At 41.2% G+C, this 19,421-nt stretch overlaps 3 protein-coding genes across 4 annotated transcripts; 1 reads left to right on the top strand and 2 right to left on the bottom strand.

Moving 5' to 3' along the window:
• Positions 1-1,611: 1,611 nt before the first annotated feature.
• On the bottom strand, positions 1,612-6,780 carry LOC110117237 (sperm flagellar protein 2-like). The gene is made up of 3 exons (XM_048653740.1): positions 2,502-6,780; positions 2,072-2,434; positions 1,612-1,944 (listed from the first exon to the last, which is right to left on the bottom strand). The coding sequence occupies exons 1-3, from the start codon at positions 6,765-6,767 to the stop codon at positions 1,660-1,662; spliced, it is 4,914 nt and encodes a 1,637-aa protein (XP_048509697.1). The 5' UTR covers positions 6,768-6,780; the 3' UTR covers positions 1,612-1,659.
• LOC105690275 (nucleoprotein TPR) lies at positions 6,344-17,879 on the top strand. Of its 2 annotated transcripts, none has more exons than XM_048654922.1 (16): positions 6,344-8,148; positions 8,282-8,444; positions 8,594-8,815; positions 8,939-9,498; positions 9,582-9,973; positions 10,076-10,332; positions 10,434-10,936; positions 11,020-11,544; positions 11,659-12,131; positions 12,227-12,673; positions 12,867-14,870; positions 14,948-15,358; positions 15,427-15,789; positions 15,923-16,109; positions 16,213-16,515; positions 16,594-17,879. In XM_048654922.1, exons 1-16 carry the CDS (start codon positions 7,977-7,979, stop codon positions 16,704-16,706), a joined length of 7,095 nt encoding a protein of 2,364 aa, XP_048510879.1. In that variant the 5' UTR covers positions 6,344-7,976; the 3' UTR covers positions 16,707-17,879. The 2 variants fall into 2 exon arrangements, with proteins under 2 accessions (XP_048510879.1, XP_012263360.2); XM_012407937.3 differs by having other exon boundaries at positions 7,550-8,148; positions 16,213-16,509.
• Positions 6,814-7,535, bottom strand: LOC112694788. The gene is made up of 2 exons (XM_048653739.1): positions 6,938-7,535; positions 6,814-6,869 (listed from the first exon to the last, which is right to left on the bottom strand). Exons 1-2 carry the CDS (start codon positions 7,533-7,535, stop codon positions 6,814-6,816), a joined length of 654 nt encoding a protein of 217 aa, XP_048509696.1.
• Positions 17,880-19,421: the final 1,542 nt, after the last annotated feature.

The raw sequence follows: 19,421 nt of genomic DNA, 5'->3' as shown, positions 1-19,421 counted from the left end.
GATATACTATAATTGATTGTTGAAAATATACACATATTAATATGTTATATTATTTAAGAAGAAGCGCCTTTAAATTTATTATTTTCACATCAGACGTACACTATTGTTACATACCTGTATGGTGGTCAATTTGTCGTTGAGATTATGGTGTACCGCGTTGTGCAACAAAGAAAATATGCAACAGCGTCAAATTTGTCGATAATTATTATGCTTTCGAATTAAAATCGAAATTGAAAACTAGATAAGAAATAAGAATTGAGAAAAACAAAAATAATATAATTTAATGGGACCACCCTCAATATACCTACTCTGTGACATTATTTTCTGCATGTTACTACAGCACATATCATGACATCTCTATACGTTCCATGTTGTATCAAATATTAATGCAAAGCATGAAAATTTTCAGAAAAACAAAATCATTTGGAACACCTTTTACAGTGATATATTGTCTTTTACGTGAAGTAGCCTGTTCGTTATCGCTGTAACTTGGTCTTGTGGCATATTTTCTCTAACGAAACAAGATAGTCCTAAGGACAATACTTAATAACCGATCATGTGATTCGCTAGCTTTGATTAAGTATTCGTAAAAATCACGTCGTTGACTTACATAGGTGGTTCATTTAGTATTGAATTGAGCCAACAGGGCTTTGATATCAGAATTATACCAATCGACGAGGTCTTTGAAGTTTGGAAATCATCATTCATAGGGTTTTATTGACACATTTTAGTTCGTAATTGAGAAATTTCCTCTCCCAACTTCTCAGAAAGTCTTGAGATATTCAAAAATTTCCAATCAAACAGCGCAGATAAATCATTGTCTTTGGTGCTTCCTCCAACTCATTTTACAATGCTAGAAAATTGTGTAAATAATGAATGGATGGTGACGGATACCGATTACAAAATTTAAATTTACCAACTATCCATTCCAACTAGATTTAGCCCTGTTTGCTCGCGTCCGAAAATTGTATTATAATCAACATTCCAACATTCAAATAAGTGTTGAGTTAATCAAATTATTACGGTAAGGTAGGTGGCTGAAGTGAATTATATTTAGGTACATCCTACATTATGTATATATATATATATCTGTGTTATGTAATTAAATAAAATGATGATGAATAAGGGACGTGCCCGCCCATCTCGCAGGTGCAGAAACTTATGTGAATTAAATATTAATCAATAATAATCTACGATGAAAAGAACATTTTATATTAAAGTAGCATGATATTTTTATATGAGAAAAAAATAATGTAACGTTTTGATGAGACATTGCATATACATATATATATATACACACATATATCTATATTCTACATTGAACTATTGTTATGAAGAGATAATGAAAAGGAAAAAAAGAAACAATTTTGATTCCCAGAATAAAATGTGATTGTTGTATTAAAATAAATGAGAATTTTTTGTATTGCAATTTTTAATAAAACAATGAGTCTACACATACATACGATATACATCATAAATGAGCTTATTATCCGATCTGATTGCTTCTATCAGATCATAAAGGCGAATGTAATAAAATCGTCTAGGATAAAATAGACGCATAGTCCCTTATCTTTAATCTGCATTACCGCTAACGCGGACTGCAGAATACCTATGTCTGCACATGTGTCGTGCACAGTTACATTTACTTGTTCACCATTTCTAACAGTCTTCGTTTGCAGACTGTTCCTGACCGGACCTCTCAGTCAACAGGTTCTGGAGCATGTTACCGAAATTTTTAGCGGTGAATGCGCTGGTGGAGTTCAGTAGATTTGTGACGAACTCGTGATTAACCAGCCTATGGGAAAGGGCGCGGTTCCGGTCGACGCTGATTTCTGCGTCATAAAGATCGACGTACACCTTTCCCAGGCATTCGCGAAGGCAGGAAGTCATCTCCACTATTACCGGTTGACGTGCGTGCCAAGGTAGGCTAGCAACGAGTACTGCCTAAAAAATGAAAGAACAAAATTAATGTAATCTTGTACTTATTTACACTGATACACGAATATTTTCAGCTGCTATAACATCAACCACTGGATCAGTTGGGATGGGAATTCAGGATACCGCATCGTACCAGACAACTCTCCTGTGGGATCCAATGAATGGAGGTAGTCCGGCTGGTCGCATCGATAGATTCCTTGCTGTATCCTTTGGCCAGTATCGTTGACGTTACCAACTCCTCGTTGGATTCGCCTCTGGTGGACTCTTCGCTACCAGATAATTGATAAGGAGATGAGAGCTGCATGGGAGGGTGAGAAGTTCTTGAATTTTCATTCGATCCTGTGTCCAGATATTCGATACGAATTTTCTGTTTGGGATGCAGGCCGATGGATTCAGAGCTACCACCGCCCAGACGCGCGCTATCAACTTCTGGTACAGTGCCTTCCGTCAGTTTCATGGTATGATCCAAAATTTCGTTCATCACCAATAACACATTCTGGAAGGTGAAAAATAATCCCATCGTTGAAATCAAGTTGATGATAATTATGCATTCGGTATTTCACCTCCTCGGCAGCTTCCTGGGAACCATTCATCGCAGCTTTGTCTTTAGAAACTGAATGTCGTTTATCTAATAATCCTGCAACATACTTCTCTCCTTCCGTTTCAGAGATGCAAATCCTTTCACCCAGAGCCAAGGCCAGCGCCTTGCCAAAACCTTCGCGAGGGTCGTACGCCTTGCAGAACGCCAGAAGGAAAGCGGTGTAATTAACATTTTCACACCCCACTGCGTACAAGTCGCACATTAATTCCCTAGCGAGCATGAATCGCACCGTATTCTGTGGAGTCATATTATAGGAATTCCCAGAGTACGTGCTACCGCAGATGGATTTTTGGCCGGGAAAAATCGACCCGCAGTCACGCGATGCGTGATTAGGTAGGAATAATCCGCTAGTCTTTACAATTTCTGCGAATTCTCTTTCCTCTTCATACATCTCATCTTCAACTCTCTGATAATCTTCATGGAGCATATTCTTGCAGTTATCATCTCTCACGTCGCAGTGTGGAAACCACAACTTCACAGAATGAAACTCTTCCCTAGTTACAGTTTCTGTAACTTTTGAATCCATGGCTAAGAACTGCGCTCTGGCCTCCAGTATTTCCTCTTCAGTGGGCGCGGGTATGTCCATTGCATAGATTATGAATTCCCTCCAGTCTATGTACTCGGCGCCGTTAAAGATCTCCTGAACAAAACGTGAAATGTCGGAGGGTCGCAGTTTGAACCATAACGACGGAAGGTAAGGGGATCCGGTTTCCTCGTCCCCGCACACTACCATATCCTGAAGGATGTAGGTGAAATATCTTTCGGGAAGGCTGCCGTGTGGTGCAACGTATCGGAGCACATCCATGATGCGCCCGAGTTGTCCCATACGAAATTGCCAAGGGATTATTTCCTCCCGAACGGGTTCTGGAGCGGGTGGTGGATCGTCTGGATACATGAGTACCGAAGACCTCGCAACGAATCGATCTCCGTCCAGTAAAAGCTCTTCTTGAATCGGCACGGCTTCTTCTATTGCAAAGCAAAATACCGACGCCATCTCATTAACGCTTCTGATTTCCCTCTCGTAACGGCCATTGATATCCTGAAATACGTCGTAAAAACAGCGCTCCATGGATTCATAGAGGAGATTCATGTCGGACAAGGCTGCCTTGTCCAAAATCGTAAGTCTCAGGAGTACTCTGGTGATTTCGAATCGAGCGGCGGAGCGCCATTCGCCGCATATGTCCGATCCTCGCTCCAGAATATTAGCCATCGATATCTGATCATTTGTAGTGTTTAATGATGGTTTCTTAGGAATTTGCTTCCGGCCTCTAGCGTCGGGAGTAAAAGATGCCTCTTCTTTCTTCAAATTTTGAAATACCGACGACGCGAGGGAATCTATTATGGTTTTTACGTACTCCAAATTTGCACCTATCGCCTCGTAACAAATCAACTCTTTGCACGAAAAGGTTTCATCGGTTCTGTTCGCCGAAATAAGCAGATCTGCAATTTGTTCTCTGACACGAGTACAGTCTGTCGTTGGTACCGCTTGGGGCCCTCTTGCAGTTGTATTGGTTCCAGATTTTGAAGCCGGTGTTATCCTTGCGGAAATTTTGCTGACTCTCGTATCTGACAATTTCGAAACTGACGCCGTTGGTGTGTTCGCATTTAATTCTAATCTTTGGAGAGGGTGTTTAGGTAAGGGGGTCTCGATTATCGGTCTGTGCAGCATCGAGGTATAGTAATCTTGAATAAGTTGCATGGTATCGATGCACCTGTATAGTTCAGCCTCAATCATCGAAATGTAAAGATTAGCTAAGACGACCAGTTCATCGGCCGTCCAATCATGACGGATAATTCGCTGCCGCTCTTCTTCAGCTTGTTCTCTTCTATCGTCGCAAATTTCCCACAGTTCTTTTTTGAAATCTGCGACTCTGCAATGTAGTTCACATTTTACGTCCAAGTCATCTCGCATGTCCCTCTCGATTTCATTATAGTTTGTCTGAAAGGCGTGTAACATATCCTGTTTACAGTCAGGACGTGCAATGAATTCAGTCATGTGCTTGGAAACATAGTTTCGATACGGCACAATTGTAGAATTATGAACCCTCTTCATGTGAAAGATTTCCTTCATATTTTCTATGTAAATCGTCTCCATGTTTTCCCACAATTTCGCCAAAGTCTCAACCAGCATCGGGGGTTGAGGAAAAGCAATCCACTCCCAACCGTCTTCTCCAGGCTTTGGAGGGATGCTGTGCTCGTCATTTACTAAACTAAAAACGTTCTCCAGGCTGTTCGGATTCTCTCCTTCATATTCACCTTCACCTTCCCATTCGTCGATGGCTAGTTCAGGGCGCGACATCAACTGTTTGACGATGGGAGCTTTGCTAGGTGGTGGATCTTCGTCCCTTTTGTCATCCATTAAATCCAAAGCTTCGCCGAAAAGTTCTCTGGACGGAATGCGAGGGATCGACACATTTCCGATGACAACTCTACACAATCTTTTCAACGTGAACAAATTCAGGGATGTATAGTAGATAGCATAGGCCAGGCCTTTTTCAGCGTAGAAAGCATCCATCGCCGTACAGTCTTCTGGTAATATTTCGTACATGTCCGTTTCGTCACCCTGCATATTCTTGGGTTTGGGTATAGCTTTGACGTAGGCAGTCATGAAGGAGTTGGAATTCTTATCTACAGCTTTTTTCACCGGATTGCAAACTAGGCGAGATTCTCTTAGGACCGAAAGTTCTTCGGAATTTTCACCCTCGAATAGAAATTCTCCGGAAAAATTCTGGCTTGTTCCATCTCTTAAATCATCCAGTTCATCGGAGTCTTCGTTGCTCAGAGAAATTCGTGTACCAGTCAGAGCCATTTCTAGTCGTGCCATTTGCTCATAGGTGCAGGGGTAGTCGATCAAAACCCACCCCTTCACATCCGTTAAGCTCTTCAGATATTGTATAAGGATTTTCGTATTCAACGCGTTGGGTATTGGCTGCCCCAGACTCAGAATTTCGTGGGCCCATTTTCCGATGAATGCAGGATCCGAAAGATTCGGATCCATGTCGTCATTCGGAATAGCCCGAGGTGTCTGCGTTTCCTGATCAACACCACGCGATTTCGTAGTCGTGCTTTTTGATGGAGTTTTTTCCGACGTCTTTTTTCGTTTTTGACCATTAGCAGCGTCCACTTTAAGCCCAGCACCCACCTGATTCGATGCACTTTTTGGTCGGATTTCGTTTTGGCTGTCTTCGATTGCGTTCAAGTCGACATGAACAAAGTCTTTCATTTCCTCCTTGTAGCAGAGTAGACAGTAATTGATCGCATCTTCCATTCGAAGGAGTTTAATACCACGATATTTCAGTAGCTCTTGAATTGTCGGATAAACAGATTCATCCAAAACGCCAAGAAGAATACAAGCTGAGGATACTTTCGGCACTCCGACTGGCTGTGGGGTCGAATCATGCGGGTAAACAATTTCTAAAAGTCTATGTACAATGTAGCCTAGTACGATGTTACCGAGTCTTAATATTTCTTGAGTTTCGAGATCAATCTCTGGCATAAATTCGTTCCACGGCTCTCTAATGTTTAGGTAATTTTCAAAGTCAGATTCGTTGAGCACTCCTTGTCGTTCTTGTTCCGCCCTCATAATATCCTCGCTGACTACCTGTTCCCCAATAGTCTCTGTCGTCTCAAAAATGGGTTGACTTTTAATAAATAACGCTTTCCATTCGCTCCAGATTTTTGTCGGTATTGCATTTTCATTGTATTCGCGACGATAATCAGCTGCCGTTAGAGAGATATCTATAAGATCGTTCAAAACTTCTAAGCATATGCGGTGATTTTTATTCTTAGCCTGTCGAACTCTCTCCTCGTGCATTCTTCTATGCAATTCACAAAGTCTGATGCATTCCGCTCTAATGTCCTCGCCTTCTTTAACGATAACTTCATGTTCTCTTACCAATTCCATATTTCGTTCGGTTATCGTTCTTTCTTGCATAAGTTTTTCTACAAGGCCCCTATTTTGCGCAATTCTTTGCTTCTGATTCCTAATCTCGCAGAGTTTAGTCATCATTCGTTTTTCGTATTGAGACTGACAGGTGATCACTTTCTGAGCGATCTTTAAATCGAATTCCATCTCTTGGTCTTCCACCAGCTTCTCCCATAATTTTTTGGTCCATTCTTTTCCCATTTGTTTTTGGCAATTAACCGTAGCTGCCGTCTGCCGGGTTCTTTCCTTTATTTTTTTAACGTACATTTTAGCTGCCTCTTTGTCCACGATTGGTGGTTTCATTTCTTCGCCTAATTTTTTCTCCCTGCAAAGCTCACTGTACGAATATTCATCCGGAGTACGGACCTTGTGCTCGCGGCTGAACTCCCCTAATTCTTGCAAGTCCTTTTTAGCTTGCGTAGCAATATCGTCATCCTTTTTAGCCACCTGCTTTATTTTCGCAGTCATCTTACCCTTTGTACTCGATTCCTTTTGCTTCGCCTCCCTTTTATCTTGCTCCAATACGGATTGTTTTCTCGCAATCTTACAACGTTCTAATAATGCTTGAAATTTATCTCGATGCCAAGCGATAATGGTTTCATTTCGGATTAGCGGTTCGGCTAATGGATTTTTCGACGGCTGCGGAGTTTCCGGTATCTCCGACACCGTACTCACGTCGAACTTGGAGGAATTTGGAATGTATTTTTCTCTTTCTTTTTGTTGAGTTATAAAGTGGAGCTTATCCTTGCCCTCTAAGCTCACGAATATCTTGTAGAAAAGGCGCGCTGCTGTGGTGCCCCGACCATTTGAAATATCTTCTATAGTTTCATCTGCACAGTCCACTCCGATGAATTTCAACCAAACCCGTAGATGTTTCAAATTTACCCTAGCCAAGGCGGGATCTTCGGTGCCGAATATCGTTTTTAGTTGGGCGTTGTCGATTATGTCGTAACTGTGTAAAAGTTGAGCTAAAAGAGTACCGTCTCTCGTAATCCTACCGAAAACATTCGGGCTCAGATCAACGATTATTCCCAATCTGTCTCGAAACCAGTCCCTCAAGACTTCACCCATTTTTAATATTGCAGGATAGAATCAGAAACGCTCCAGCTCACTTTCAAGACTGCAAGAAATTTTGTTACTTTCATCTACAACAGACAGGGAAATTATAATTTCTGAACAACGGGATAAGCGCCGTGGATGCGTCAATTTGAAAAATTGTATTCTTTCATTTTTACCTTATTGGCGAGCTTATTAGCAATATTCAAACGATTCAAGCAGCGCGAATTGTTTTCGCGCCGTTTCATCGTATGAAAAAATTTTCAGTGCGCAATGACATCGCCAATGGCAATGATTGCCGCCGATTTTACGTTGGTAGTACTTGGTATACCGACTCCATTTTATTGAAAGGATCAACTAACAACTGCAAAGTGCAAACGCCGGTGAAAATTGTGGCTCCTGCCTTCAAGGAAGGCGCAGATTAATTAAAATTATTTAAATATCTGCGACTTCATCATGGAAACGATGCAAGAAAATCCACACAACGTGCTAAACGATATATTAACCGAAGAAGAGCTAACGCAGATTCCGGAGGGAGTGAGCAAAAAGTTGAAATCATATTTCGATGAACGGTTTGAAGAATTTCTTACGGCAAAAGCTGTCTGTGAAACAGCTAAGCAAAATTTGGGTGAGTTCTCTATTAGTTTTACATCGCAAAATTAATTTTCACTGTAAAGTGTAATCTCTAACAGCACAAGATACTTGTCCCTGCACTCGAACGTGTCTATCCATTGTTCTCTATTCGTACCTCTATATTTCAGAGCAAAGATTGGAGACGCTTCAAAAAGAAAATGAAGAGTATAAATTGGATTTGGATGAATGTAGAGGAAAATTGGAACTAGCTAATAAATACACAAACGAACTTCAAAGCAAAGTCGAAGAGTCTAGATCGGAGGCAGCAAAAGCACAAGAATTGCTCAGAAGGTGATAACCTCAAACTCTATACACACACCATTGTAGTTTCCCAAAATTGATGGACAACGAGTGTTACAATAATTCTACAATCACGCTTACCACAAGTTTTATCACTATTTCATGAATTCCAAACTTCATTAGCAAAAAATCTTTTACAGGTATGAAAAAGAAAATGCAGAATTCAGACACCAACGAGATATCGCCACAGATGAAAGAGATGCCTTACAGCTGCAGGTCGAACGTCGGGATGCAGAGCTTGAACGTGCGCACACTGAACTTACAACACTTAGCGCTCAATTACAGGCTGCAGTCACAGCCAAATGTCAAGCTCTCGCAGACACTGAAGAAATCCGCAGCCGTGAAATGACCCTAGATTACAAGTTTGTTGACATTTTTTGTTGTCTTATACTTCTCATTTGGCGGTTGCTGAAAGTAGCTCTTAAACTGCAATTAAAAAAATCAATTGATACCAAGTGGTTTCTAATTGTGCATTTAACTTACAGAGAAAAGCGTCTAGAGAAAGAACAAGTGCTCTTATCTCAACAGTTAGCTAACTTGGAAGCAGAACTAGCAAAACGTATCAGCGAATTGCAGAATTTGCGTGCTGAGTCATCATCAAAATCATTACTAATAGAAACTCAACTCGTCCAACGTAACGAAGAACTACGAATAGCTAATGATGAGATTACAAAGTTACAAGAGAGTAAGGCCCTGATCAGCAAACGCTGTGAAGAAATTGCACAAAAATTAGAAGATCAACGTAATCATGAACTTTCAATGCACGCTTCGTATCAAGAGGAAGTTAATGCCCAAACAAGACTAGCCGAAATTTATAAAAGGATGGCAGATGAGGTGAACGCAAAGGCTGAAGAATTTAGCTCTGCTGTTAAAGAGCTACAATCACTCTTGGAACAAGCTACTGAGCAGTATGGCTTACTTGAAACCCAACACAATGATCTACAAGTACGACTTGAAGAAGAAGTTTCTCAAAAGTCACAGATAATCGAAGAGCTTACCAAAGAACTGGATCGTGCAAATGATTTATTGAAGGAAGCAAAACAAGGTAAACTTATTTTCTATGATTAGAAAAGTTGAACCAGTTGTGAAATAATTTTAGTAAATCATGATTTCTCTATATTTTAATAGAAAGATTAGACAACGCCGTTGAACAACTAGCTCCAACAGCAGCAGTAGCCAGTCGATTACTCAGGAAAGATTTGAGTTTGACACAAATATATACCCAATTGGTCGACGCCACCAATGAGTTGTCAATTGAAAAAGAAGAGAACGAACGGTTAAAATCACAGATGAATGTAATTTTACGTGAACTCGAAGACAAGGCACCCTTACTTCAGCAACAACGTGAGGATTACGAGGCTGCAGTAGCCAATGTAACTACGCTTACCACACGCCTGGACGACCTTGTGACTGAAAACCATCGTCTACGCGAAGCTACAGATGAGGCATCCTGTATCGCTAATCATCATACCCGTGAGAACAAGCGGCTAAGAACAGAAATGGCAGATCTTGGTAGACAGGTGAGATAAGTTGACGGATTGAAAAGCGTTGCAGGTCTTCTTACACGCAACTTTACGTGCAAATTTCAATTTCATCTCTGCTATTTCTTTCATACGATGTAGGTGTGTTTCCTACTAAAAGAAGTTCAAGAAAGTCGTAGCGGCTCAACAACCCTCACATCGTCGATGATGGAATCCGATGATCTTGCTTCTTCACAAATAATCAGCAAAAAATTGGTAACCTTCAGGGACATCGAAGAACTGCAAGAGAATAATCAAAGACTCTTGTCCATCGTCAGAACATTGTCAGCAAAACAAGAAGAGATTGAAAAAGCAACCGACGAAATAAATTCTGGGGAAATGAAGGAGAAACTTGGCCGGTATTTTATATGCACTTTAACCTATGTATCATGAAAGCCCGACTTATGAGCTACCAAGTTTCACCTGAGCGTTATCTTATCTGAAGTTTTCCTAATTCCAGGTATATCGAGCAACTAGCTGACATGCAGGCTGCCCAGGACCGACAGTCGAAGATGCTCGAAGATCTATTGCGTCAGAGGGATATGTACAAGAACATGTATCAGCAGTGCTTCAATCAATCAAGCAATAACCGCCAGGAACCTGTAACCGATGAGGAGAAGGTGGAGATGGAGGAAGATCAGAAGGAAAATGAAGGGGAAAAAGAAAAGAAAGAGAGAGAAGAAACAGAGAAAAAAATCAGTGAACTGGAAACTAAATTGAAGCAATTACGAGACGAGTATGATACCTACAGGAAAGAAAGAAGTGCGCATGAACGTATGTTGACAGAAGAAGTTGAGAGGTTGAGAAAGGAAGCAGGGGCTAGTTCTTCGCGGTGTTGTCGTCTTAAGGCTCAACTAGATTCCGCTAATGAGCGATTCCATCTTCTCCAGGCTAACGTAAGCTCATACAAAACACAGATCAAGGTTCTGGAGGAAAAATGTAGCAACTATAATACTACTATTGGTATGTATATATCGAACGCATTTCCGTGATTTCATTTCATTCTAATTAATAAAATATCTGTTATCTCTTATCTCTCGTAACAGGAAAGCACGAGCAAAGTATCATGATGTTGAAAGACGAAACTCTGGATGCGCAGGCTCGGCTGTCTCGAGCTGAAGTTCAACTGGAAAATCTGAGACAAGAAAGGCAATTGCTGCGAGACTCGGAGGGACGATTGCTCAAGGAGCGAGAAGTTTTGCACAGAGAAAGACAAACGCAGGCTTTATTACGAGCGGATGTGGAAGCGATTAAAGCTAGCTTAGAACGTTCTCAAGCCGAGGGACAATTGAGAGCTGAACAGCGTCTGGACGACGCTACAAGTGAGTGCGCGGCCTTACGAAGACGTCTTCAAGAGGAGCAGGACCGCTTCCGCGAGCTAGCCAGTCATTTAGAACGTCAAGCAACCACTGCACAGCAACGTCTTACGGAAGAACGTGAACTTCTTGAGAAGACGAAAGCGGAACTTGAAGCAGCTCGGCAAGTCCATATCGAAGATGTTCGGCGACTCGAAGAATACAGTGCCAAACTCAGACAGGCCGACGCTAATTCAATCGCCAAACCCATGACTGGTGAGTAGAAACAGTTTTGATAAAAAAAAAAATTGTTTCCATTGTACAACCATATTTATTATTCAGAAACTGCGATTATTACTGGAAAGCAACTGTTAAATTTTTTTTTCACAGGAGATGAAAGTACACTGAAACGCCTCAAAGAGCTCGAGGTACAAGTTTCGAGTAGTCAAGGGGAAGTTAGGTCGCTTACGGAGCAATTAAAAGCAGCTCGTCTGCATGGTCAGCAATATTGTAACATAGCGGAAAGCTCTGAGACACAGCTCCGAGAGTTGATGATTGAACACACGAAATACAAGGAAGATTTTGAACAACAATTGAAAAATGCACAGGTGGCCATATCGGCGATCAAAAAACAAAATCAAGACTTACAGGAGGAGGTTGCTAGAGTAAAGTCTGGTCGTCAGGAGACCGACTCGGAACTGAGAGAAAAATTAAATGTTGCCGAACGGCAATTAGAAGAATTCGAAGAACTTAGAAAAGAGGTTGAAACAACTAAAAGCCAGCTTACGGTTGCATCAAATGCTCTTAAAGAAACTGAAGAAAAATATGCCAGAGAAATGCTTCTTCATTCCACCGACTTACAGGTAAATATTGGAGTTGCCGTTGAAAACAGTTTTTTTACAATGTCTCGTAATCAATTCTCTGTACTTGTCTTTCTATCTTTTATCGTCCGTCACAGGCTCTTGCGCGACTGAAAGAAGAATCAGGGTCCGGTGCCGAGAAAATTGCGAATCTGAGTCGAGAACGCGACAACGCAATTGATACACTACAAATTGAGAAGTCTGCTTGGCAAGAAAGGGAAAAACGATTAAACGACGAAGTTCACGAGTTGCAAGTCCGAATGAAAGATTTGGATTCACAAAATGCATTGCTACACGATCAGATACAAGAATTAAGTGATCGTTCGGCTATCATGCAGAGTCAACAATCGAACACCAGCGGTCACATAAGTCCAGATACCAGTTTAGAAACAATGAACCGCAGCTTCAGCGGTCAAGAAGATGATTCTAAATCGGCCGAACAACTGTTGAGAGTGATGAAGTATCTTAGAAGGGAAAAGGATTTGGCCGTGGCTAAGTTCGATGTTCTGAGGGCTGAGAATTTGAGACTCAAATCACAGGCTGAGGTAATTACTCATCGCGATCTACTTCTAATTCTGTTTTCGCTGTGATCCACTTTGTTGCATGTTTTTTGAAATTACTTAGTTTTCAATTTTTACTATGATGATATGTTCCGATTAGAAGTCTGGCTGAAATGTTTTTTGAATTTATCTAAAGTTTATCATTGCCGATGACTCATACGTGTATTGAAAACGACAGGTTTTGGAGAAACGTCTGAAAGAAGCAGAGGCATTACTTAGCTCACAGCGTGAAGAATCGGAAATAGATATTGTAACGACTTCGAAACATTCCGAACTACTACGCAAAGTCGAAACATTGAACGCCATCACGGATTCTAATAGAATTCTTAGAGAAGAACGAGATACTTTACTCGTTAAGGTGAACGAGCTTACAACGACAGTTACAGCACTTTCGGACGAAGTAGTGCCGCTCCGTGAAAAAGTCCGCGAATTATCAGCAAAAACTGAGGCTTTGGTACAGGAAAATAGCGGCCTCAAGGGAGAAGCTACGCGGTGGCGTCAACGAGCAAATGCATTGGTCGAAAGAGCTAATAAGGCGAGCCCTGAGGATTGGCGACGTTTACAAACTGAGAGAGAAAATTTGAGCAAACTACTAACCTCTGAGCGAGAGACGCACGCCAAGAGGGCCGAAGAATTCAACGCGTTGAAACTAGAAAAGTCCAAACTTGAAGAGCAGCTAATACAACAACAAAAACAGCTTCAATCTCAGAGCGAGCAATTGTCCAAAACTTTGGAAGAAAGCCGTAAGCTTAACCAAGACCTAAGTGAATCAATGGTTACTTCCGCTGCAAAATTGAAGGAAGTTACAGTATTGCGAAAGGAACTCACTGACAAGGAGGCTGTACTAAATGATATCAAGAATAAAGAACTCAAGATCCGTACCATCGCTAAGAAATATAAAACGCAATTTGAAGAACTCACAAAGACTTTGGAGGAAGAGAAATCGAAACAGGACGAATCACGCACCGCTGGAACGTCCGGTGCATCAGAGGAAGTAATACAGGGCCGTGAGAATCAACTGAGGGAAGAGGGTCGGCAAGAACTACGTCAGGCAAATGTAGAGTTGACTTCGAGAGTCGAGGAATTATCCCGTCAATTAACGGCTCTGCAGAGTGAGACGGAAGTTCTGAAGAAGGAGGCAGAAGCGTCGAAGAAGGTCACCGTAGAAAAACAAGAGCATGCAAAACTGCTGCTGAAGGGTGCTCGAACCAAAATAATGCAATTAACCGAATCGAAAAAGGTTTGCGAACAGGAGTTGACCGAGCTAAAGACGAGGCTTGAGTCGAATTCCGGAGATCCTGATGGTTCTGAACATGACGCGAGATTAGCTGCTATAAAATCTCAGATGGAAGGAAGGATTTCACGTCTAGAGCATGAAAAAACTGAAATTCTCGCCGAAAAAGAGGCTCTGCTCCAACGAGTCACTCAATTACAAAGACAGTTGTCGTCTGGCGCTGGGGGTGTGAGTGTTACAACGGAGCCACCAACCGCTAACATTAAACCGATGTCAGCACGTTCGGAAACTCCACTTGCTAGCATTCGTCCTATGAGCGTAGTTGTGCAGTCCAGAACCGCTGCTGTCTTACCTACAACTGCGGCAGCTCCAGTTTTAGTAGCACCTCAACAACAACAGCAACAAGCAGTTCACACAACAGAGACTAGCTCGCCGACTAGCAGCCACACGGACTACCAACCGGCCAGTACGAGTAGTTCGTCACAGACCACTGCTAGTAATTTGAGACAACTCGCCGTTCAGCCACAACTCAGCGAATCTGCTGAATCTACTCAGCGAGAAGAGCCGGAAAGTGCGGAAACTTTAAGCATCCAACAACAACAGTGTCAACAACCCAATCAACAGCAACAGCAGACGGTGGCCTTAGTCAGTCCAAGGGTAGAACAACAACCGCAACAACAACAACAGTTGCAACAACAAGTTGTAGTCAGTGTGAGCGATCAACAACAGACGGTAGCTAGTAGCTCCACACAGTCGGTGAGCACATCGCAAGGCACCGGCGGTCACAAGCGTCCGAGGAGTATAGATACCTCAGCATCCGGATCAGGCGTAGTCGAAGGAGGCCCCGATGCTACCAGACAGGAGCAAAATCCTAGTCCAAAAACTAAGAGAAGTCGGCAGCAGGAAGTTGCACCCACTCCCACAGCCAGTGCGGACGTTGAATACCAGGTTTGAAAATTATTGATGCGTGTACCGCGCGCTGTTATCGTGTGCTAATTTTTTTCACTCACTCGAATTTTTGTTAGGTACCAACATCGAGTCAACGGGACCAGGATGAGGAAGTAGAAGAAGGCTGTGTGGTAGTAGTGGATTGCGACGAAGGTGAGGGTGGTGGAACCCAGGCACAAGAAGAGGAAGAATTTGACAATGAGACTTACGAAGAAATGGAAGAGGAAGAAGAGTCGCCCTACGGAGTGGAGGCTGAAGGAGAGGTGGATAATAACGAAGTTGAAATAATAATGGAGGACGATTCCACCGGTGTCGAGGTCCCTCGACAAGTTCAACCCACGACCGCGATCAATCAACAACATCAGCAGCAGTCAGAAGCCATCAGTAGTGCCGGTCCCACCGGAGAACCAACTTTGTCGTTTGGACAACGGTCTTCGCGCGGTATCGCTCCCATGCCTAGACAGCAGCAGCAACAACATTTACTCTTGGTGCGTATCTGACTAGTCTAATAACCCGAAATAACGAGTTTCAGTGTCAAAATAATATCTTATTACAGCCTCAGCAGGGTTATGAGGATGGCGGAGATGATAGCATTGTACCAAGTACCCCAACGCTATTCGTACCTCGTCGCGATGGTTTTGGAGAAGCCGTCAGTTCCCCTCAAGTACCCCAAGGACGTTTTACTTTTGGAGAACCTTCTCCAACCGTCACTGCAACAGCAACACCAACAATGGCTACTCCTACCGGACCAACGAGAGCTATTTTTGGCTCTTCGGGATCCGGCGTTGCTCAGGTAGTCCAAGAAGGAATGGACGACACCAGGATGGATTTGACGCAGCTGGAAGATGCTGGAACTGGGAGGAGCGTACCCACAACTCCACTTCAAGTTTCACCAGCTGCTGCCGATATACCGCCTTCGGTAAACAAATATTGCTAATTATTGGATCGAGTCTTTAATCGATGTAACATGTTAACAGTTTTAATAATTATGGGAAACGATTGAAACGCTTCTTGTATTTGATGTGAAATAATCAATGGTCATGATCGTACAGACAAGCAGTGGTCAATCCGAAGAACAAGAGACCCCTGGATCGGGAACAGTTTCAACAGCAGGAGCAGCTACAAGTGACGGAAATGACGAAGCGGTCATTCCTAGCATTCGAGTAGTCACGGTAGAAGAGCAGGAAGCTGCGCAAGTAGAAGTCACCACCGAAGCCCTCGAATTGACACCTGCTGATGGTGAGAAACATTGCTGACATTTAATATTTTTCACCAGCGAGGAATGAATTTAGAGAACCCGGAATTCACGTGTTTAACGGTTTGATTCTTTCTACTTATAAAGGGGGCAATGCAGAAGGTGAAAAACAAGACGATGCAGGACCTAGCACCGGGGACGATGATATTGTAGAAGTGGAAGTTGAAGCTGAAGCAGGAAGTGCTGAAATTGGTACAGATGAGGTGGAAGATGAAGGTCGGGAGGCAGAGGCCTCTCCGTCTAGCAACACACGTTCCCAAAAAGCACTGGCTGCTGCAGCCAGCACCCGAGGCGTTACGGCACGCCGTTCCACTAGATCGCCGTTCCGAACGGCACGGGGTACGCGGCCAACGCCTATCATTTGGGAAAATCAATCTGGTCGAGGTCTGTGTAAGGTTCAATTTTTACATTCTAATGCCATTATTGACATGGGTAGTAAATCGGAGGTATAAATTCTCATGTCCTCAGGGCATAATCCAACGCGAGGTGGTCTGCAGACCAGAGGTGGCATCGGCGAAAACAGAGCAAGAGGTTCCAGAGGACGACGTATGCGAAAACCTTTTCCTTACGCGAGATTTTAATATTTAACGCCATCACTTTCAGTGGTCATCTTTTCACCTGTCCATTACCATTAAATCTTATTCGTCATTTCGTGTAATTCAATTTGATGTACGGAAAGACCTCGGAAGCACACAAGGATCTCGGTAAGTTACAAAACTTAACCGAGAGAATCGATTTTTTGAAGAATTAAGAAGCTCTGGAGCTTGAACTTTTTATGCTGCATTTCGTACTCTCTATTCAACGATGTAAGATCGCTGCCACATATTTTTCTGATCATAAATAACGATACTCGAAAAAATAATCCATCGTAGCATAGGGGCTGAACTCTGAAAGTTGTTCTTAGGATTTAAAAAGTTATTTATCTTCACATACGCCAAGTACACATGTCAGAAAATACTCTTTAAATTAAACCAGCACAGAAACGTATATCAGAAAAAAATATGGCATAGTTACATTTGTGAATTAATTGATGAAAGAGTAACTTCAGTTGCCTGAGTGAAGTGGCCTAAAGGGTAATAAATCCTATTCAAAAAACAAGCGAATTGCTAGTTTTGAGATAAATGAAATACATTTCAGTTAAACATTGCACTAGGAAAGTAACACGAGAAAGCAAACCTCTTTAGTTCCAGTTACTATTGAATATTTTGTAAAGTTAGGCTTGCGGTTCCGTACAAATACAAAATCGTAATGTATATACACTTTCGTCGTTAGTTCTCCGTTATAATTAGGTCCCAGGAACTTTAATTTTTTCTTGGAGGGTATTAAAAGTCATTCAGATTTTCAGTTTCATGAACTACATTCCGTACAAATGATCATACAATCGGCCGCTATTTGCCGCCATTAAATATCTGTTATGAAACTGGCTTCGTAGACAAATGATGGATTTGATATAACTTTTTAGTCAGTCTGATTTGTAGCTCTTTTTTATTCACTACAAATGTCATCTCATGAAATCATATATCTAATGCGCGACATAGCAGAGCAAAGACTCAACTGTTAATCGTTGTCGTTATAACTGAAAGAATTATTTGCTTTTTTTTTTGTCTAAACATTAACAGTGATAAAAAAGTTGAAAATACGATTCATCGTCTCACGTTCATAAATTGGGATATATATGTATTATTGTATTTAGGTATATTACTTTAGATGTGTGCATTTTTTGGATAAATAAATTGTACGAAATAAGTAAACTATGTCGCCATAGATTTTATTCATTTTCGGATCAATTCTAGCATTCTAATCAGTAAAACTTTGCTGATGTACTCGCACAATGCTTACTAACCAACGGTGACACATGTCAATATCTGACACAGTTTTCTGTTGTGGAGTATTTTTTTTTTATTTTCGTTTCAACAGTTTCCATCGAATGTTGCTGCTGCGTTAAGATCAATGACCCAAGAACATGTCACTTACCAGCTCTCTGTTTCAATGTTCCAGATTAGATAGATTAGATACAACGGCGACGACAGGGAGGGTTCGTACGTTGTCTTGTTTGCAATGATTTTGCTGAGGTGAGAAATGATTTTGGCCATTGGATGTCAGTGCATTAAAATCAACAAACGGCAAAGTTTTGAATAGTATATCAATCAGTTTCAGCAGAAATCACCGGTTAAATATACACTACGCTCGCATTTGCTGATAAGTGTTTTCCACGTATATATTCATTATTATGAAACTTCTGTAATTGCCGCTCGTTAGATTTAATTTTGTATTATCGTTTTTCATACGGTGCTGAAAAAAAAGTTTTATAATGATGATAGTCTTTGATTTTAGCAAGGTTTTTTCGTGATGAGGCCAAGAAATTTACAAGGAGTCGAGGTAAGTGAGTAGTATTTGCGTACGTTTGATTATTGGTTCAGTTTATTTTATTTTTTTTTATCTTCTTTTCATAAAAATTTATTGTACGCTTGCGCGTGTAACATAGGCGATGGGTATTTGCGCTAATATCCAACCGACAGATAACAAAACGGGGATAATACGTTTCACCTATATGTATATAATTATAATATCTGCATGTATACCTGTGTATTGTGCAAATTTTTGTCCTTGAAATCGTTATTAAACACGTGACACGACGCCTGCGTCGCAAAATGCATATTCCTACTTGGATAAATTTATAAATATTTCATAAAATTATATATAAATATCTTAGAAATATAGTAAATCTCTATTCATTAATATGTATTGACATCAACAATCATTTTCATTCTACCATAGGAGATATTATTCGAAATGATAATCGACGATACTTTTTTAAGAAAAGTATCCATATTTTATTTTCAAGAAAAATTCGTATAAATTCTTCGTTTTTTCTTCTATCTAAAATATTTTCTACAAATATAAAATATTACATCTACATATCTATGCATAAATAATACAACGCACTAAATTTACAGTATAATAGCCTTGATCTTATCAAAGATCATATATTTAAAATGATAATACTTCATCTTGGGTGAATATCATCGTACTCTCTTCGAAATAAATTATGCGTTCACATAACGTGACCGATTTAGGAATACTTTTCAGTCTTGATATCAGAGATTTTTCTATGTAAATCTAAAAAATAATCGTAATTTGCGTTATTTCCTTTCAAAAATATACGCGAAAAGATCTCTGTGCAGCGACTTTGAAAACTGACGACAACTGCTTGTGCACGAGAACCGAAAAAAATCATTTTTCTTGTTTTTTTTTTCTCTACTCGTTGACGAGTGCGTTTAACTCTAATCGGCATT

The sequence above is a fragment of the Athalia rosae genome, chromosome 4, assembly GCF_917208135.1.
Source record: "Athalia rosae chromosome 4, iyAthRosa1.1, whole genome shotgun sequence".
Taxonomy (NCBI): domain Eukaryota; kingdom Metazoa; phylum Arthropoda; class Insecta; order Hymenoptera; family Athaliidae; genus Athalia; species Athalia rosae.
The sequence above is the reverse complement of the archived record's forward strand: the minus strand, read 5'-3'. Positions and strand labels throughout refer to the sequence as shown.